At 43.4% G+C, this 15388-nt stretch overlaps 1 protein-coding gene across 8 annotated transcripts in view; it reads left to right on the top strand.

The window, feature by feature from the left end:
* MARK2 (microtubule affinity regulating kinase 2) overlaps positions 1 to 15388 on the top strand; it is a 254327-nt gene that overhangs the window by 179916 nt on the left and 59023 nt on the right. For all 8 annotated transcript variants that reach the window (XM_068260448.1, XM_068260454.1, XM_068260453.1 and 5 more), the window contains exons 9-11: positions 260 to 379; positions 7380 to 7479; positions 12674 to 12786. In XM_068260448.1, coding sequence (XP_068116549.1) covers positions 260 to 379; positions 7380 to 7479; positions 12674 to 12786 — 333 coding nt within the window. The remainder of the gene's footprint in view (positions 1 to 259; positions 380 to 7379; positions 7480 to 12673; positions 12787 to 15388) is intronic.

The raw sequence follows: 15388 nt of genomic DNA, 5'->3' as shown, positions 1-15388 counted from the left end.
ATACATCTAATCTGCATGTTCAGGGTCCATGGCTAAAAATATTGAAGGCAGAGGATAAGCAGGATAGCCAGGCAATGTGCATTGCTTAAAAAGGAAATTAATAGGTCAGCCTCCGTATCCCGCTCACTTCAGATTCCCTTTAAGGATATATCTGAAGCAAGATATAATATAATTGAACCCATAAACTCTCCCATAAACTCTTGACAGCCATATTATGTGTATGTACGCCATACTCACATTGTGCATCCTACTCTTACAGGAGTTGCGAGAGCGTGTATTACGTGGTAAATATCGCATTCCTTTTTACATGTCCACGGATTGTGAAAATCTGCTGAAGAAATTCCTCATTTTAAATCCAAGCAAGAGGGGCACACTTGAGGTGAGAACATTTATTGCATTATTTCCAGTTAGGTCTGTCAGTTTGCATTGAATGGGCTTGTATGTAGCTGTGAAATACCTGGTGTTTTGAAAATATTTAAAGAGTCAGCCATACGATCTCAAAAACAATGCATATATTAGTAGATAAATACTTGCTCTACTTACATAACATGTATTGCACTGTTCACGTTTTGATTTTAGTAGTTTTTCTATAGTAAAAAAAAGAGAAAATCCTTCTTAGGATTCTCCATTTAATTGTCTATCTTGAAGCAAATCCTGATGTAAATTCTTCCCTTCCTTTCTCTGCCTGATTGTGTATGCATTGCCTGCCCTCCTCCCAGTCTTCAGGCACTCCACCCAGCACTGCAATAGAAAGCATTGTCTTAGCATGAGAAATATTGTCCAGTCAGAGAGGAACAGAGGTGTAGGAGGGGAAAACCAAAGGGAAAGTGGCTTCAGCCAATCAGGCTGCATTAGTTAAGTCTGAGGGGAAATAAAGAAGCAAAAAAAGACAACCCAGCATGCCCTGCAACTTCCTTTGTGCGGCAATGTACCAAACAAAAGTCAGGTAAACTGGGGAGGGATCATTTATCAACAAGAAATGTAATAGTTATTTTTTTTTTACTTTTTGATTGCCTAGTTAGCATCCTTATCACTTGTTTACCAGATAAAAATAAAGAATTGATTTTATGCCCGACAGTTACACTTTAAAAGCTTTGGTTTCATCAGAACTTAATTCTGCCCATATCTGAAATCTGGTCCATACACAATCAATCGATTCCGGACTCAACCCTTGCACGAATAATCTTCAGAATTTATTGTAATAATGTATGCGGTTATACAGCAGACAAAAAAGCACAAAGTTTCGGGCTACATGCCCTTTCTCAAGTGCTTAACCATCTGAGCAAACTTAGACATTCATATAGACACACACATATTGACACACCCCTCCAAAGCATTAAGGGGCGGGCACAAAACTTTTCGAGAACATTAACCCTTACTCCTGAAAGGACAACCAATTATCATAAGAAGCACTTTAAACTGAAGTCCTCGTTAATTCCACTGGGAGACTGCGTCCCCAACCTGTCCATCCACCAAGCCTCACGCCGCAACAGCGCACTCCTAAATTCTCTACCTTCTTGGCGCTGAACCACTTCGAGTACCTGCCATGGAAGCTGGCTCACACCATGATTAAATTCCGCGAAATGGAGTGCGAGGGTATATTCCCGGTTTTAACCTCATCCTTTTTCTTTTTACACGCTTCGGGGTGGCGAATGTTGCTTTTATGCTCGTTGAGTCTAGTTTTAATGTCCCTTGAGGTCTGGCCAACATAGGACAGACCGCAAGGGCACTTGATTAAGTACACAACACCCGTCGAATTGCAAGTAGCGAAATCTCTAATAGGAACCGGCTTAACCGATCTAGTACTTTGTACGTTGGGCCCCCTTATGATGCCATTGCAATGCTGGCAATTGAGACATGGAAAGGTCCCTTTCCTAGGGGTGCCCAAAAACACCTGGCGGGGTAATTTAGATCTGCCAATGTCCGCCCTGCAACTGAGAAATTGTTAAGTAATTGAAATGAGCGTGTTATCAACATTTCTAGCAAGAATCTGTCGGCTGCTGAAGTATCAGTTCTAAATAAGGGTCTCGGATTTGTTCCATCTAGCAGCATAAATATGTTTAACGTGAAACTTGATCTGTATAAATATACTGGAAAGATGAAGTGGAGATTATGGCATAGCTTAAACAGACCACAGAGAGGATTATTGACAGCTAATGCTTCTCAGATTGACACCAGTGAAAAGTTTCCAGATCGTTTGAAATCAAGGAGTAAAGCTGTGGGCACCAGATCATGAAGCTTTATTTAATCCAGATGTATTACAATTACAATAAGGATGATGGAACTAGCAATATATCACCGTTCCAGGGCAGCAGCAGTTGGTTACAGAGAAGACGGTGAGGTGGTCGACAATTGTTTCGCGCTCACAGGCGCTTTTTCTTAGACGCGCTCCATGGCGGGGAGAAGCTCACCGCCATGTAGATCTGCCCGGCATTAAAAAGACGCCAGGCCATCTTCTACTCTTCCGGCCCACCCCCTCCTCCTCCTGCAGCGTGAAACGGAAGCATATCCTCGCTCCAGAGTGGAGCGCATCTCTATGCCTCCGTCACATCCAGGACTCTATGCCTCCAGGCGCACACACCACGCGTCATCGCGCGGTGGTGCGTTACCTAGGAGACGCTCCGTGTTTACGGAAATGCCCTCATACCGACTTGCTCTAACAGAGAGCACTCAGTTTTGGGTGCATACGGAGTCGAGGAACACGCCACAAGAGGTGAGGGAACAGACCGGACCGACTGGAGCATAGGCTGTTGCACAAAGATATAAATACATAGTTAAGTATTACATTCAGAGGTATGCAATAATCTGAAGATGTAGAGGTGGAAAGGAATATGTTATGAAAACAGTGAAGGAGAAGGAGCATATCACACCACTATAGAGTGACCCGAAAGCCCAGAAGGAGGTGAAGGAGACAAGGCAGCCATCATATCAATATTCTTCCAGAAATACAGCAAATTCATTCTCATCGTTGAAGCCAAAAGGGCCCAATACGTCAGTCCTAGATATTAATAGAGATTCTCTTTGTGAGAGTAGTTTTTTTCCTGTCTCACCCACGTCGGGGGGGGGGGGTTGCCACTTCAAGGCAAAGGACATTTTAAGGACATTAGCATCAGCATTATGGACTTCTCAAACATGATTTATCATTCTTAAAGCTCCCTCACCCTTTTTGATAGATCTGCGATGTTCTACCAATCGCACGCATTGGTCTGGTAGTCATTCCTATATAGAAAAAGGAGCAGGGACAAAGAATGTCATAGACAACAAAAGCTGTCCTACAAGTAATGAAATCTTTGATTTGGTGAATATACCCTCCCAAGCGTACACTATCAGTCCTAACCATATATTCGCAAGTGGGACCATTTCTACACGGGAAAGATCCCTTAATCGACATCTGATCTAGCCAAGTTGTTGGACGTTTAGGGATATACTCACTTTTTGTAATAAGAGATCCAATTGTGGAGCCCCTACGAAAGGCAATTAAAGGCCCCCCACAACCCGTCAGGAGATATCTTCATCCCTCTCTACCATTTGCCAGTTATGGGAAATTATTTCTTTAATTTTACCCGACATTGGGGAATGGTCAAAGGTTAAAAACAAACTTATCTAAATCCTTTGGTTGATTATCTAGTTTGTTAATGAGACTAGACCTATCTAATTGTCGTACCCTTTCTAGGGACTGATCTACTTGTACTTGATCATAGCCTCTATGAAGAAACCTTCTTCGCATCTCAGACGATTGGGATTCAACATCTTCATTTCTTGTGTTGTTCCTTTTTAAGTGTAAGAATTGACTATAGGGAATTGAGTTTTTGACATGAGCAGGATAGTAACTGCTGTTATGTAGGACAAAATTTGTTGCCGTAGCTTTATGGAAACCTTTCGTGATTATCCTATCACCCTCCACCGCTAATGTAAGATCAAGAACAGAGACGATGTTGCCACCCTACTCTCCTGTAAATTGCATGTTCATATCGTTTTCTTACAGATAAGATAAAAATTGATCAAATATCTCCCTGGTGGATCCCCAAATGACAAGCACATCGTCCACGTACCTGGACCATGCCCTCAAATCACATCTAAGTGGGAAGATATCTACATCTATGGGGAAAGAAATCCCTATAGACAAAAACAAATTAGCAAATGTGGGAGCCACCGAAGTTCCCATCGCGGTTCCTGATATCTGTTGAAACCTCCTTAAAATGGTCGGCCTTGAAGTGGCAAAAAAACCCCGACGTGGGGGAGACAGGAAAAAAACTACTCTCACAAAGATAATCTCAATTAATATCTAGGACTGACGCCTTGGGCCCTTTTGGCTTCAATGATGAGAATAAATTTGCTGTATTTCTGGAAGAATATTGATATGATGGCTGCCTTGTCTCCTTCACCTCCTTCTGGGCTTTCGGGTCACTCTATAGTGGTGTAATATGCTCCTTCTCCTTCACTGTTTTCATAACATGCTCCTTTCCACCTCTACATCTTCAGATTATTGTATACCTTTGAATGTAATTCTTAACTATGTATTTATATCTTTGTGCAACAGCCTATGCTCCAGTCGGTCCGGTCTGTTCCGTAACCTCTTGTGGCGTGTTCCTCGACTCCGTATGCACCCAAAACGGAGTGCTCTCTGGAGTGGAGGATGGCCTGGCGTCTTTTTAATGCCGGGCAGATCTACATGGCGGTGAGCTTCTCCCCGCCATGGAGCGTGTCTAAGAAAAAGTGCCTGTGAGCGCGAAACCATTGTCGACCACCTCACCATCTTCTCTGTAACCAACTGCTGCAGCCCTGGAACGGTGATGTATTGCTAGTTCCATCATCCTTATTGTAATTGTAATACATCTGGATTAAATGAAGCTTCATGATCTGGTGCCCACGGCCTCTTCTCTATTTGATTCAATGCATTGTCCTGCTAACGTGGAGGCACAGTAATAGGAGCTATTCCAGAGTGTTTTTTGTTGTCCCAGCGGAGGTTCATTGTGTGTGGGATACTGGTCTTATCTTAGTTGAAAGTAAGGAGTAACGCTGATCCTCCCTTAACGTGTGATACCCTGGATCTGTTTGAAAAATTGGTGTTGAAAGAAACTGAGAAATCCATCAGAACCATTAAAGGAAGAAGACAGTACAACATGTCTAAGGCTGAAAGTACTGCTCTGAGGGATTTAAAGGGGGACTCGTCTATAATAATTAAAAAAGCTGCCGGGGGGGGGGGCAATTGTAGTGCAAGACCGGGCAGATTATATTAAAGAAATTAAAGGACAACTCACTTACATTAATATGTATAGACCGCTCGCAAGGGATCCCACCAACCAGTTTAAAAGTGAAGTGGACACATTACTGGATGGGGCAGCAGAAACAGGGATCATTAGCAAAGAGTTGGCAATTTCATTAAAAAAAGATACTCCAAGAACCCCGGTTTTTTATACCTTTCCAAAAGTGCACAGGGATTTACTGCACCCCCCTGGACGACCAATAGTATCAGCTCCCATTTGGAACCCCTGGGCATTTATGTTGACTTCTGGTTGCAACCGATTGTGAGATCGAATGTTCGGTGTCTGAAATACACTACACATTTTCTTTACACATTAGGTCAGATGGATCACAGGGAGATTAAATATCTTGTAAGCATGGATGTGGTTAACCTTTACAATAACATAATTCATGAGGAAGCTGTAGCATCAGTTAAGAACAAGCTTATGGTTGATAATAGCATATCGAATGAGATTGCGGCGTGAGGCTTGGTGGATGGACAGGTTGGGGACGCAGTCCCCCAGTGGCCTTAACGAGGACTTCGGTTTAAAGTGCTTCTTATAATTGGTTGTCCTTTCAGGAGTAAGGGTTAATGTTCTCGAAAAGTTTTGTGCCCGCCCCTTAATGCTTTGGAGGGGTGTGTCAATATGTGTGTGTCTATATTAAGGTCTAAGTTTGTTCAGATGGTTAAGCACTTGAAAAAGGGCATGTAGCCCGAAACGTTGTGCTTTTTTTTTCTGCTGTATAACCGCATACATTACAATAAATTCTGAAGATTATTCGTGCAAGGGTTTAGTCCGTAATCGATTGATTGTGTATGGACTGGATTATGATTGGAGGCTTGATGGACCTCCTACGATGATCTGTGACTCCCCGAGATCAGTGATTCCTGAGGCCTGTGGACAACCCCCGTTGTGTTCATATCTAAAATCTGACAATGTACAGAAGATGGCTGTTGGCCAATAAGAGAGGTCTTGCTTGGTTTCTGTGGGCTGTTTTGGCCTACTTGAAGCTGGGGCCCATGCTGGAGCCGTCTCAAGTTTCAGGGCAGCGGTGGTTTAGCCGCAGGTGTATCTCTGTCTCAACCAGTGGCAGTCTGTGTAGCAGGGTCTGGTAGCACTGGCAGTCAGCACACTGGGGAAATTGCCATGGGTGAATGCAACGTTGTATGCTGCAAGCCTGTGTAATGAAATTAGTAGGTTGCAGCTTAAATGCTTATTGCTGTAAATGTATCAGGGCAATTGCACCGCATTTCACAGGGGCTCTCACCGCTTCAACAGCCCACAGAGATCAGGTGAGACCTTATTGGCCAGCAGCCATATTCTATACACACCGTTAGCGCTGTTCTTTTGTTGATAAGCAATATGGGCAAGGTTAGCAAATTGTGCTTCTTCAAGATGTGTTCTTAATACTATGGTGAACATTTCATATCTTTAAAATAATGAATTGCCAAATTTTCTGCTATCTGACAGGTCCCACAGTTAGAAAACGCATAAATCCGATACTTGTATTTGGCCCTTTCTGGTTAAAACGATACCCCATATGCCATGTTTTATTACTAGCTGAGGATGTGGCTGACCATTATCCCCCAGCCTGCGTGTCTGTGGTGATTGGAATGCGTTTGCTAGGGCGACAGTTTGGGGGGCTATAGTGCTGTACAGATGCATCGTTAGGCAATGGCAGAGCGATACATCTGTAGATTACTGGGGCCTCAAACTTTTGCCCTAGCGATCTCATCCAGTGGCTACAGGCAGCAGTCATTAAAAGTTTATAAAAAGGTATTGCAAGGGTTAACAATGGCTTAATAGGATAGGCTGGGGTTAATAAATTAAGTTAAAAAACAAAAACGTTATTTTATTGGGACCATGTCACTTTAGTTTTTTTATTTGAAACTTTTTTTTCCCACTAACTTTATTGTACGATTGTTGCTATTTGCTTACAGCAATCATTCACAGGACCATGTGCGTGCACGCGCGGCGACGGTTTTTAATGCTTCGACCTAAAGATAGTGTTTCTTTTTGGATTCTATGTTGTTCTATCAACAACCATATGCAGTGTGGAAGCCTTCAGGACATGTTGCTCAGCTTCTTACCATCTTGACAGATCTATGTAAGTGATTTATTTTCTGTTTCAAGCAAATCATGAGAGATCGTTGGATGAATGTGGGGCATGAAGATGATGAGTTGAAACCTTACGTGGAGCCAGTTCCAGACTACAAGGATCCCAAAAGAACAGGTCTCATTCTTTTTTTCTTCGAATATGAACATTTCTAAATGACTTAAAGCTTATTATTTGCTAATGGGGTAGATAGTAAATGTGAGTGAACTTTATTTTTTTTATGGGACTTACCGTATTTTTCGGAATATAAGACGCTCTGGAATAGAAGACGCACCTAGATTTAGAGGGGAAAAAATCAGGGAAAAAAATGTATACAGTATATACTAAACCTGGTGCGTCCATGTTCCAGGAGCGTCTCGTACATGTTCTCCCCCATTATCCTCCTGTGTCCACTATGTGTCCCTTTCTGTCCTCCTGTGTGTGTCATCCCTTCCTGCCACCCTGTGTGGTCCTCCTGCCCCATGTGTCCCCTTCTGTCCTGTGTGTGTGTCCTCCAGTCTCCTTGTGTCCACTCCTCTACCCCTGTGTGTGTGTCTGTCTGTCCCCTCCTGCCCCCCTAGTGTGTATCTCTGTGTCCCCTTCACCCCCCCCCCCCCCCTTGTGCTCCAGTCCCTGTTCCCCCTTCTGTCCTCCTGTGTGTGTGTGCCCCCTTATGTGCATGTCCGTGTCTCCTGTGTATGTCCATGTGTGTGCCCCCCCCCCCGGTCCTCCACCCCATTCCCACATCCTGTCCTCTGTCCATCCCCCTCCCCCCCCCCCCCCCATGTCTCAGCTCCCCCTTGGCAACAATGACTGCAGAGCAACTCGCTTTCCTATGGATTTCAGCGCTGTGTGGTCTGCTGTGTGGTCCTCCTCCCCCAGCATGTCAGCCATACACCTGTAAAAGAAAAGTTAGTGGCAGAGAAGCTCACCTACTCAGCGGCGGCATTCTACGGACATCTCGCGTCCCGGGCGGCTTCCCCTAGTGACGGCTCCTGTTAAAGACTCATTGAGTCATGAGAAATGACTAATTGAATCATTAACAGGCTCCTGTTAATGATTCAATGAGTCATTCCCCATGACTCAATGAGTCATTAACAGGAGCCGTCACTAGGGGAAGCCGCCCGGGACGCGAGATGTCCGCAGATTGCCGCCGCTGAGTAGGTGAGCTTCTCTGCCGCTAACTTTTCTTTTATATGTGTGGGGCTGACATACTGGAGGTGGATGGCCACGCAGGACTGGAATCAATAGGAAGGTGAGTTGCTCTGCTGTCGTTGGCAAAAAATACGGTAATTGTCAAAGAGCTGTTGTGATCTTTATATGTATGGGTAAACGTTAGCCCCCCCCCCCCCCCCCCCTTCCTTGTTTGTGGAAACTCAAATCCATGTATTGCTTGTGCCACGTCTTGCTAAATTGCACAGAAGCTTATTGATTGGGTTTATCTTTCCAGTTCACATACACAAATAGTTTATACTCTCTGACTAACTTTGACACAGAAGCCTTGGTAGTAATGTTAGTCCTTTTTTTTTTAAACCACTTTCCCACACTTTTACCACTATTATAAAATAAGTGTGTGCCTCTCATACTCCTGCCCAGCCTGTCTTTTATTTTAAACAGATATATATTACACACTGATGAGGACCTAGACAAAAATTGATGAGATTGCTAAGCTTATAGCTGGTCATAAAGATTTAATATCTTAGCAGAAAGAGGGAGAACGTGAATAAGGTCAGCTGAGCAGCCCGGTGTGATCAGTGCCAGACTGCCCTGCCCCTCCCCAACACACCTGCACATGCAGAGCAGCACACAGCGGAAACCTTTTATCAGAGCTCTGGTCCTCTTCATTTCTTGCTGCTGATTTGCTGCATCCATTTTCTGTATGGCTTCCAATACGTTCATGTGACCAGATGTGTGTCAGGTGCCATGCAGCTATCTGTACGAAGGATGCAGCATGCAGCTGTATAAGTGAAGATGACCATTGCCTGGAGCTCTGAAAATGAGGCATGCCCCCATGGCCTCCCTGTTTACTACCGGTTGGATGAGACTACCAGGTGGTACAGTCCCAGTTAACTGGAACTCTATTGTAATGCAAAAATGTTTATGTACAATGCACAAAACTTTATGTATTGCAAATTACAAAGTTTTGTCCACCATGAGAAGAGTGCGTTATAAATAATGTCTTGTCTATTTCTACCGGTTTAAGTTCCCTTTGCTGTTTTGAACACATTTGAATGTTTGCTATGTATGTGTGTTTTTTTTTTGTACTGTTATTTTGAATGATGTAAAATCTGTTCTTCTTTTTCATTTGTGTTCCTTTTCTTTAAGGTGATAAATGCTATTTTATAGTTTCACTGCCAAAATATTTTACCTTTCTAAACGTTGGTAAAAAATAAACTATGGGCAGTTGAGCAATCTGATGTATAGGCTTTTATTTATTCTGAACTTTGCAGCCTGATATATTGCCTTGCTATAAATAGTGTACAGTTGTGATAAACAAATCCAGTAAATTAAAGGGATACTGTAGGGCAGTCGTTGCAAAATGAGTTGAACTTACCCGGGGCTTCTAATGGTCCCCCGCAGACATCCGGTGCCCGCGCAGCCACTCACCGATGCTCCGGCCCCGCCTCCGGTTCACTTCTGTAATTTCAGACTTTAAAGTCTGAAAACCACTGCGCCTGCGTTGCCGTGTCCTTGATCCCGCTGATGTCACCAGGAGTGTGCTGCGCAGGCACCGACCATACTGGGCCTGTGCAGTATGCTCCTGGTGACATCTGTGGGATTGAGGACATGGCAACGCAGGTGCAATGGTTTTCAGACTTTAAAGTCTGAAATTCCAGAAGGGAACCGGAGGCGGGGCCAGAGCATCGGTGAGTGGCTGCGCCAACACAGGATGTCTGCGGGGGACCGTTGGAAGCCCCGGGTAAGTTCAACTCATTTTGCCCCGACCCCCTACAGTATCCCTTTAAAAGGTACAAGGAAGAAACGCGTTGGGTAGTGTTTCTTTTATTGATTTACATTGATGACACCACTCCTGAAGTGACACAAAAATCCTTTTCCGTGTTTTACAAATAACCTCCTAAGTCTAAATAAAACAAGCTCTGCTAACAATATAATGTAAATAAATTTGACTCTTGTATAATGTACCAAAATGCATGAAACAAATCTTTTGTGAGCAGGTTTTAAAGATGAGGAATGGAAATGGTAATTACATAGTTCATGTAACAATGTCTTCCACTTCTGAAGATAATTACAGGCTGATGGTTGTTTGAGGGAACAGCTAGAGCAGTAGGTGAAGTTCCTGATTCTTCTCAGCAATGCAAGAGAAAATACAGCAGATTCAGAGGCTTTGGTCATTAAGGCCTTAAGTCCTATAACCAAGAGACCCAGGACTTGGGATAGACACACCCTCCAAGTATACCAGGGAGGATAGTAGAATACAAATGGTGGGTAGGTTCCATACCAAAAAAATAACGAACAAAAGCGTTGCATTTTTTTTTTTTTAAAGTTCACACTTTATTGCAGTATGGTACTCAACACATAGTTTGCCGTTTACAACGATCCTGCATAAAAAGCAATATCTGACTGGCACTTCAGTGTGTACCACTGCTCTTAACCACCTTAGCGGTATGGACGAGCTCAGCTCGTCCATCACCGCCAGAGGGTGCCGCTCAGGCCCTGCTGGGCCGATTTTGATCAAATAAAAAGCAGCACACGCAGCCGGCACTTTGCCAGCCGCGTGTGCTGCCTGATCGCCGCCACTCTGCGGCGATACGCCGCGAGCAGCGGCGAAAAAGGGTCCCCCCAGCCACCCGAGCCCTGCGCAGCCGGAACAAATAGTTCCGGCCAGCGCTAAGGGCTGGATCGGAGGCGGCTGACGTCAGGACGTCGGTTGACGTCCATGACGTCACTCCGCTCGTCGCCATGGCGACGAGGAAAGCCAAACAAGGAAGGCTGCTCATTGCAGCCTTCCTTGTTACTTATGCTTGCCGGAGGCGATCAGAAGAACGCCTCCAGAGTGCCCTCTAGTGGGCTTTCATGCAGCCAACTTTCAGTTGGCTGCATGAAAGTGGTTTTTTTTTTTATTAAAAAAAACTCTCCCGCAGCCGCCCTGGCGATCTCAATAGAACGCCAGGGTGGTTAAAGAGAATCTGTATTGTTAAAATAGCACAAAAGTAAACATACCAGTGCGTTAGGGGACTACTACTATTACCCTCTGTCACAATTCCGCCGCTCCCCGCCGCATTAAAAGTGGTTAAAAACAGTTTTAAAAAGTTTGTTTATAAACAAACAAAATGGCCACCAAAACAGGAAGTAGGTTGATGTACAGTGTGTCCACACATAGAAAATACATCCATACACAAGCAGGCTGTATACAGCCTTCCTTTTGAATCTCAAGAGATCATTTGTGTGTTTCTTCCCCCTTGCAGCTCTCATGCACTGAAATGTCAGGCTGCTCGTTTCTTCCTGCAAACAGCTCTGCCCTTGTCTGTAATTCCTCAGTATGTGAAAACCCAGCCAGCTCAGAGAACGATTTATCCAGCTTGTAAAAGATAAGAGAGAATAGAAAAGCTGTCCTGATCTAAATAACACACAGGCAGTGTGCATAAAGAGGCCTGGAGGGGGGCGTGCATAGCAGAACCACAACACTGCTGAACTTGGCAGCCTTTCAGACACAGGGTGACAAGTCCGACAGGGAAAAGATAAGCTGATTTATTACAGAGATGGTGATAGTAGAAAGTGCTGCAGTAAGCCAGAGCACATTAGAATAGATTTTGGAACTTTTAGGATGATAAAAAAACAGGATGCAATTTTTGTTACAGAGTCTCTTTAAATTAATTGAATGGGGTGAAGCCCTTCTCCTGACAGCAATGAGATGAAGACCACCTCACATCCCTAGTTGGAATAAACTCTTCCTGGATTATATGAAGCATTTTTTCTTTGTATAAATACGGTTTAAGCAGTCAGATTCCATTACTGTCATTATGTCCCTTAACAAAATATCACTAAGGTTATGCCTCTCAAGCGGATACTGCCTATGGCAAAATTCTACATCTTGGTGCCACTTTGAAAGCATGTAAAAAAATCATCTTTTTATCTGTCACTTACTAAAATAGGCTTTTTGGGGCTATGTAGTAGTGCAAGTGTAGTAAAACCTTATATGTACATGGCAATAAAGTGTTTTGATATATTTGCACTAAAGAAGTGTATGTTTGTCAATTGTTTTTTTATAGAAATGTTTTTCTTTAACACTGTTGTAATAGATTTACTTTGCAATGCAATCCTGACAGCTAATAAAACTGTTATTTTAAAATGGTTTACTGTTTTTACACAGAGCTGATGGTGTCTATGGGCTATTCGCGGGAGGAAATACAAGACTCTTTAGTAAATCAGAAATATAATGAAGTTATGGCCACTTACCTACTACTTGGGTACAAGTCATCTGAGGTACAAGTTATTCATTTTCTGTTTTTTAATGGATATGTTGCAGGGTGCCTTTTTGAAGCAATGCATGCTTAAAGAGACACTTAAGCCAGAAAAAAAAGTTTTACTCACCTGGGGCTTCTACCAGCCCCCTGCAGCAGTCCTGTGCCCTCGCAGCCACTCACTGCATTCCGGACTGTAATTAGCTATATTGCGGGCCGCAACGCGTACAAAAATACGTGTTGCCGCATATCTATGCGAGCGTAACGCGGCAACGCGTATTTTTGTGCGGCCCGCAATAGCGCTAATTACAGTCGGGAATGCGGAAAAAGCTACGCGTGGCCTGTCCTGCCGGGCCTATCGGCAAAAACTCAACTAGCTGGCAGCGGGGGATCAGAGAATTAGTGAGTGACTGCGAGGGCACAGGACTGTTGCAGGGGGCTGGTAGAAGCCCCAGGTGAGTAAAACTCATTTTTTTTTCTGGCTTAAGGTTCACTTTAAAGTGTGTGAGCAGGTATATATTTAATTAAGGGAAAAGGTTGTTGTACTCTGTTAAAATTCATATTTCCCATTGAAACGTTAGTTTGAGACAGTTTAATAAATGTTAAATTTAGAAAACTCGGACCGCAACTTAGCCTGTGTTTTGTATTTTGGCCCCTCATGTTACGGAGTTTGACACCCCTGAACTAGGAGGAACACTTTACCCTTGCAAGATTACATTCTATAGGGGAATGGGATGAAGATAAGTATAAGGTGGCATCAGAGCTAGCAGATGAAGTAACAAGTTTTTTGAAATGGTACAGGTGTGGATATGTGTTGGATGTGTTGGATAAATAAATAAATGGAGACTCTGACAGATTGTGTGATCTAAAGAGGTGTGTTGCAAGGGTGAACTTGAAGGTTTCAAGGCTTGGAGAATATCAGACTAGGTGGAAGAGATAGGAATTAATGCTGAGAGAAGTCTATTCCTACTGCACACATGGAATCCATTGAAAAGCCACAGCGTTGCACGGTTTGATCCAGTGCAACCCTATGGGTAATTGAGCTAACCCATCCCAAGCAACATAGTCTCTATCCTGCCCGGTCAATACTTTTGATCTGTTTTCAGTCAAAATTTATCAAGCTGACCTTTTGGGGCAATTGAAAGGAACAATCGATGTGTATGTGCAACTTAAAGGAAACCTAAACTGAGAAGGATATGGATTTTTCTTTTAAAATAATACCAGTTCCCTGACTCTCCTGCTGATCCTGTGTCTCTAATACTTTTAGCCACAGCCCCTGAATAAGCATGCAGATCAGGTGCTCTGACTGAAGTCAGACTGGATTACCTGCATGCTTGTTTCAGGTGTGTGATTCAACCACCACTGCAACCAAAGAGATCAGCAGGACTGCCAGGCAACTGGTATTGTTTAACAGGAAACATCCATATCCCTCTCCATTTAGGTTCCCTTTAAGAAATGTTTTGGATGTGTGTGTGTGTGTAAGTTTGAGCAAACTAGTTAATTGTCATGATTTTCCTGTATAAATCATTGGTGGTTACGATAAAAAGTCAGTTAAATGTATCATATAGGAGACACACACACTGATATTTGAGAAGTGAAATGAAGTTTATTGGATTTACAGAAAGTGTGCAATAATTGTTTAAACAAAATTAGGCAGGTGCATTAATTTGTGCACTACAAAAAAGAAATGAAATCATTATTTAGTAGATCCTCTTTTTGCAGAAATGATAGCCTCTAAACGCTTCCTGTAGGTTCCAATTGTTTGAATTGTGACTCCACAGGTGTAGAGGCAATCCAACCAACTTGGATGCGCATCACCATTGATTTAAGTTCTGTAGGAGCCAGTGTCTGGATACCCACCTTTTGTGTGCCCTCTTTATGGTTGCAGTCCATTTTTTAATGTATATATTCATAGGCACTTACAAGAGATTATTTTCAGCACCGTTTGATTCATCTCCCTTTGTCCGGATATGACCCAGCCTGTCTTGAGTCAATGCCGATTTGTCTCGGATATAGATACGCTTTGTGTCCCTGACAGAGATGTGCCATAATGTAGTGGAATGATACACAGAAATATCTATGCACCATCTGATACGGCTGACTCCATGATTTACTTCATACATACCCCCTAGACGCAATCCTTGTATGCCATATTAATCATCATGTAGATTATAGCTAATGTAACGCTGTTCTATTGCATATATGTGTTAAACACACCATGCATATGTGCAGATGTATATATAACATTTGCGCATCGCCTACGCTGTACTATTACATCCATGTGGAATAAACATACCATGGACACGTGCACATATATATATATTATATAACATTTGCATATTGTTCATGTGGAGAACTATGCAGGCGAATATCGCTTCTATTATTATTATTGTGCAGACTTATAGATGCTAGACACAAGCAATCTGTTGCCAAGCAACCACAAACAGACTTACGCCCCCTCGTCGGTAGGGGGCGTTCCTCCAATAGCTACGTAGCCTTGACAGAGGAGGAACCCAGCGCCACTAGAGGGAGACCTGGAACGCAAGCCACGTTCCAGACCATCGGAGGACAGGAAGCAGACGTGCGTGTGGGCGGAAGTAACATTACCGCTGCAGCGCCGCCTG

This window comes from Hyperolius riggenbachi, chromosome 11 (genome assembly GCF_040937935.1).
Source record: "Hyperolius riggenbachi isolate aHypRig1 chromosome 11, aHypRig1.pri, whole genome shotgun sequence".
Lineage (NCBI taxonomy): Eukaryota > Metazoa > Chordata > Amphibia > Anura > Hyperoliidae > Hyperolius > Hyperolius riggenbachi.
This window is presented reverse-complemented; position numbering and strand designations above follow the sequence as displayed.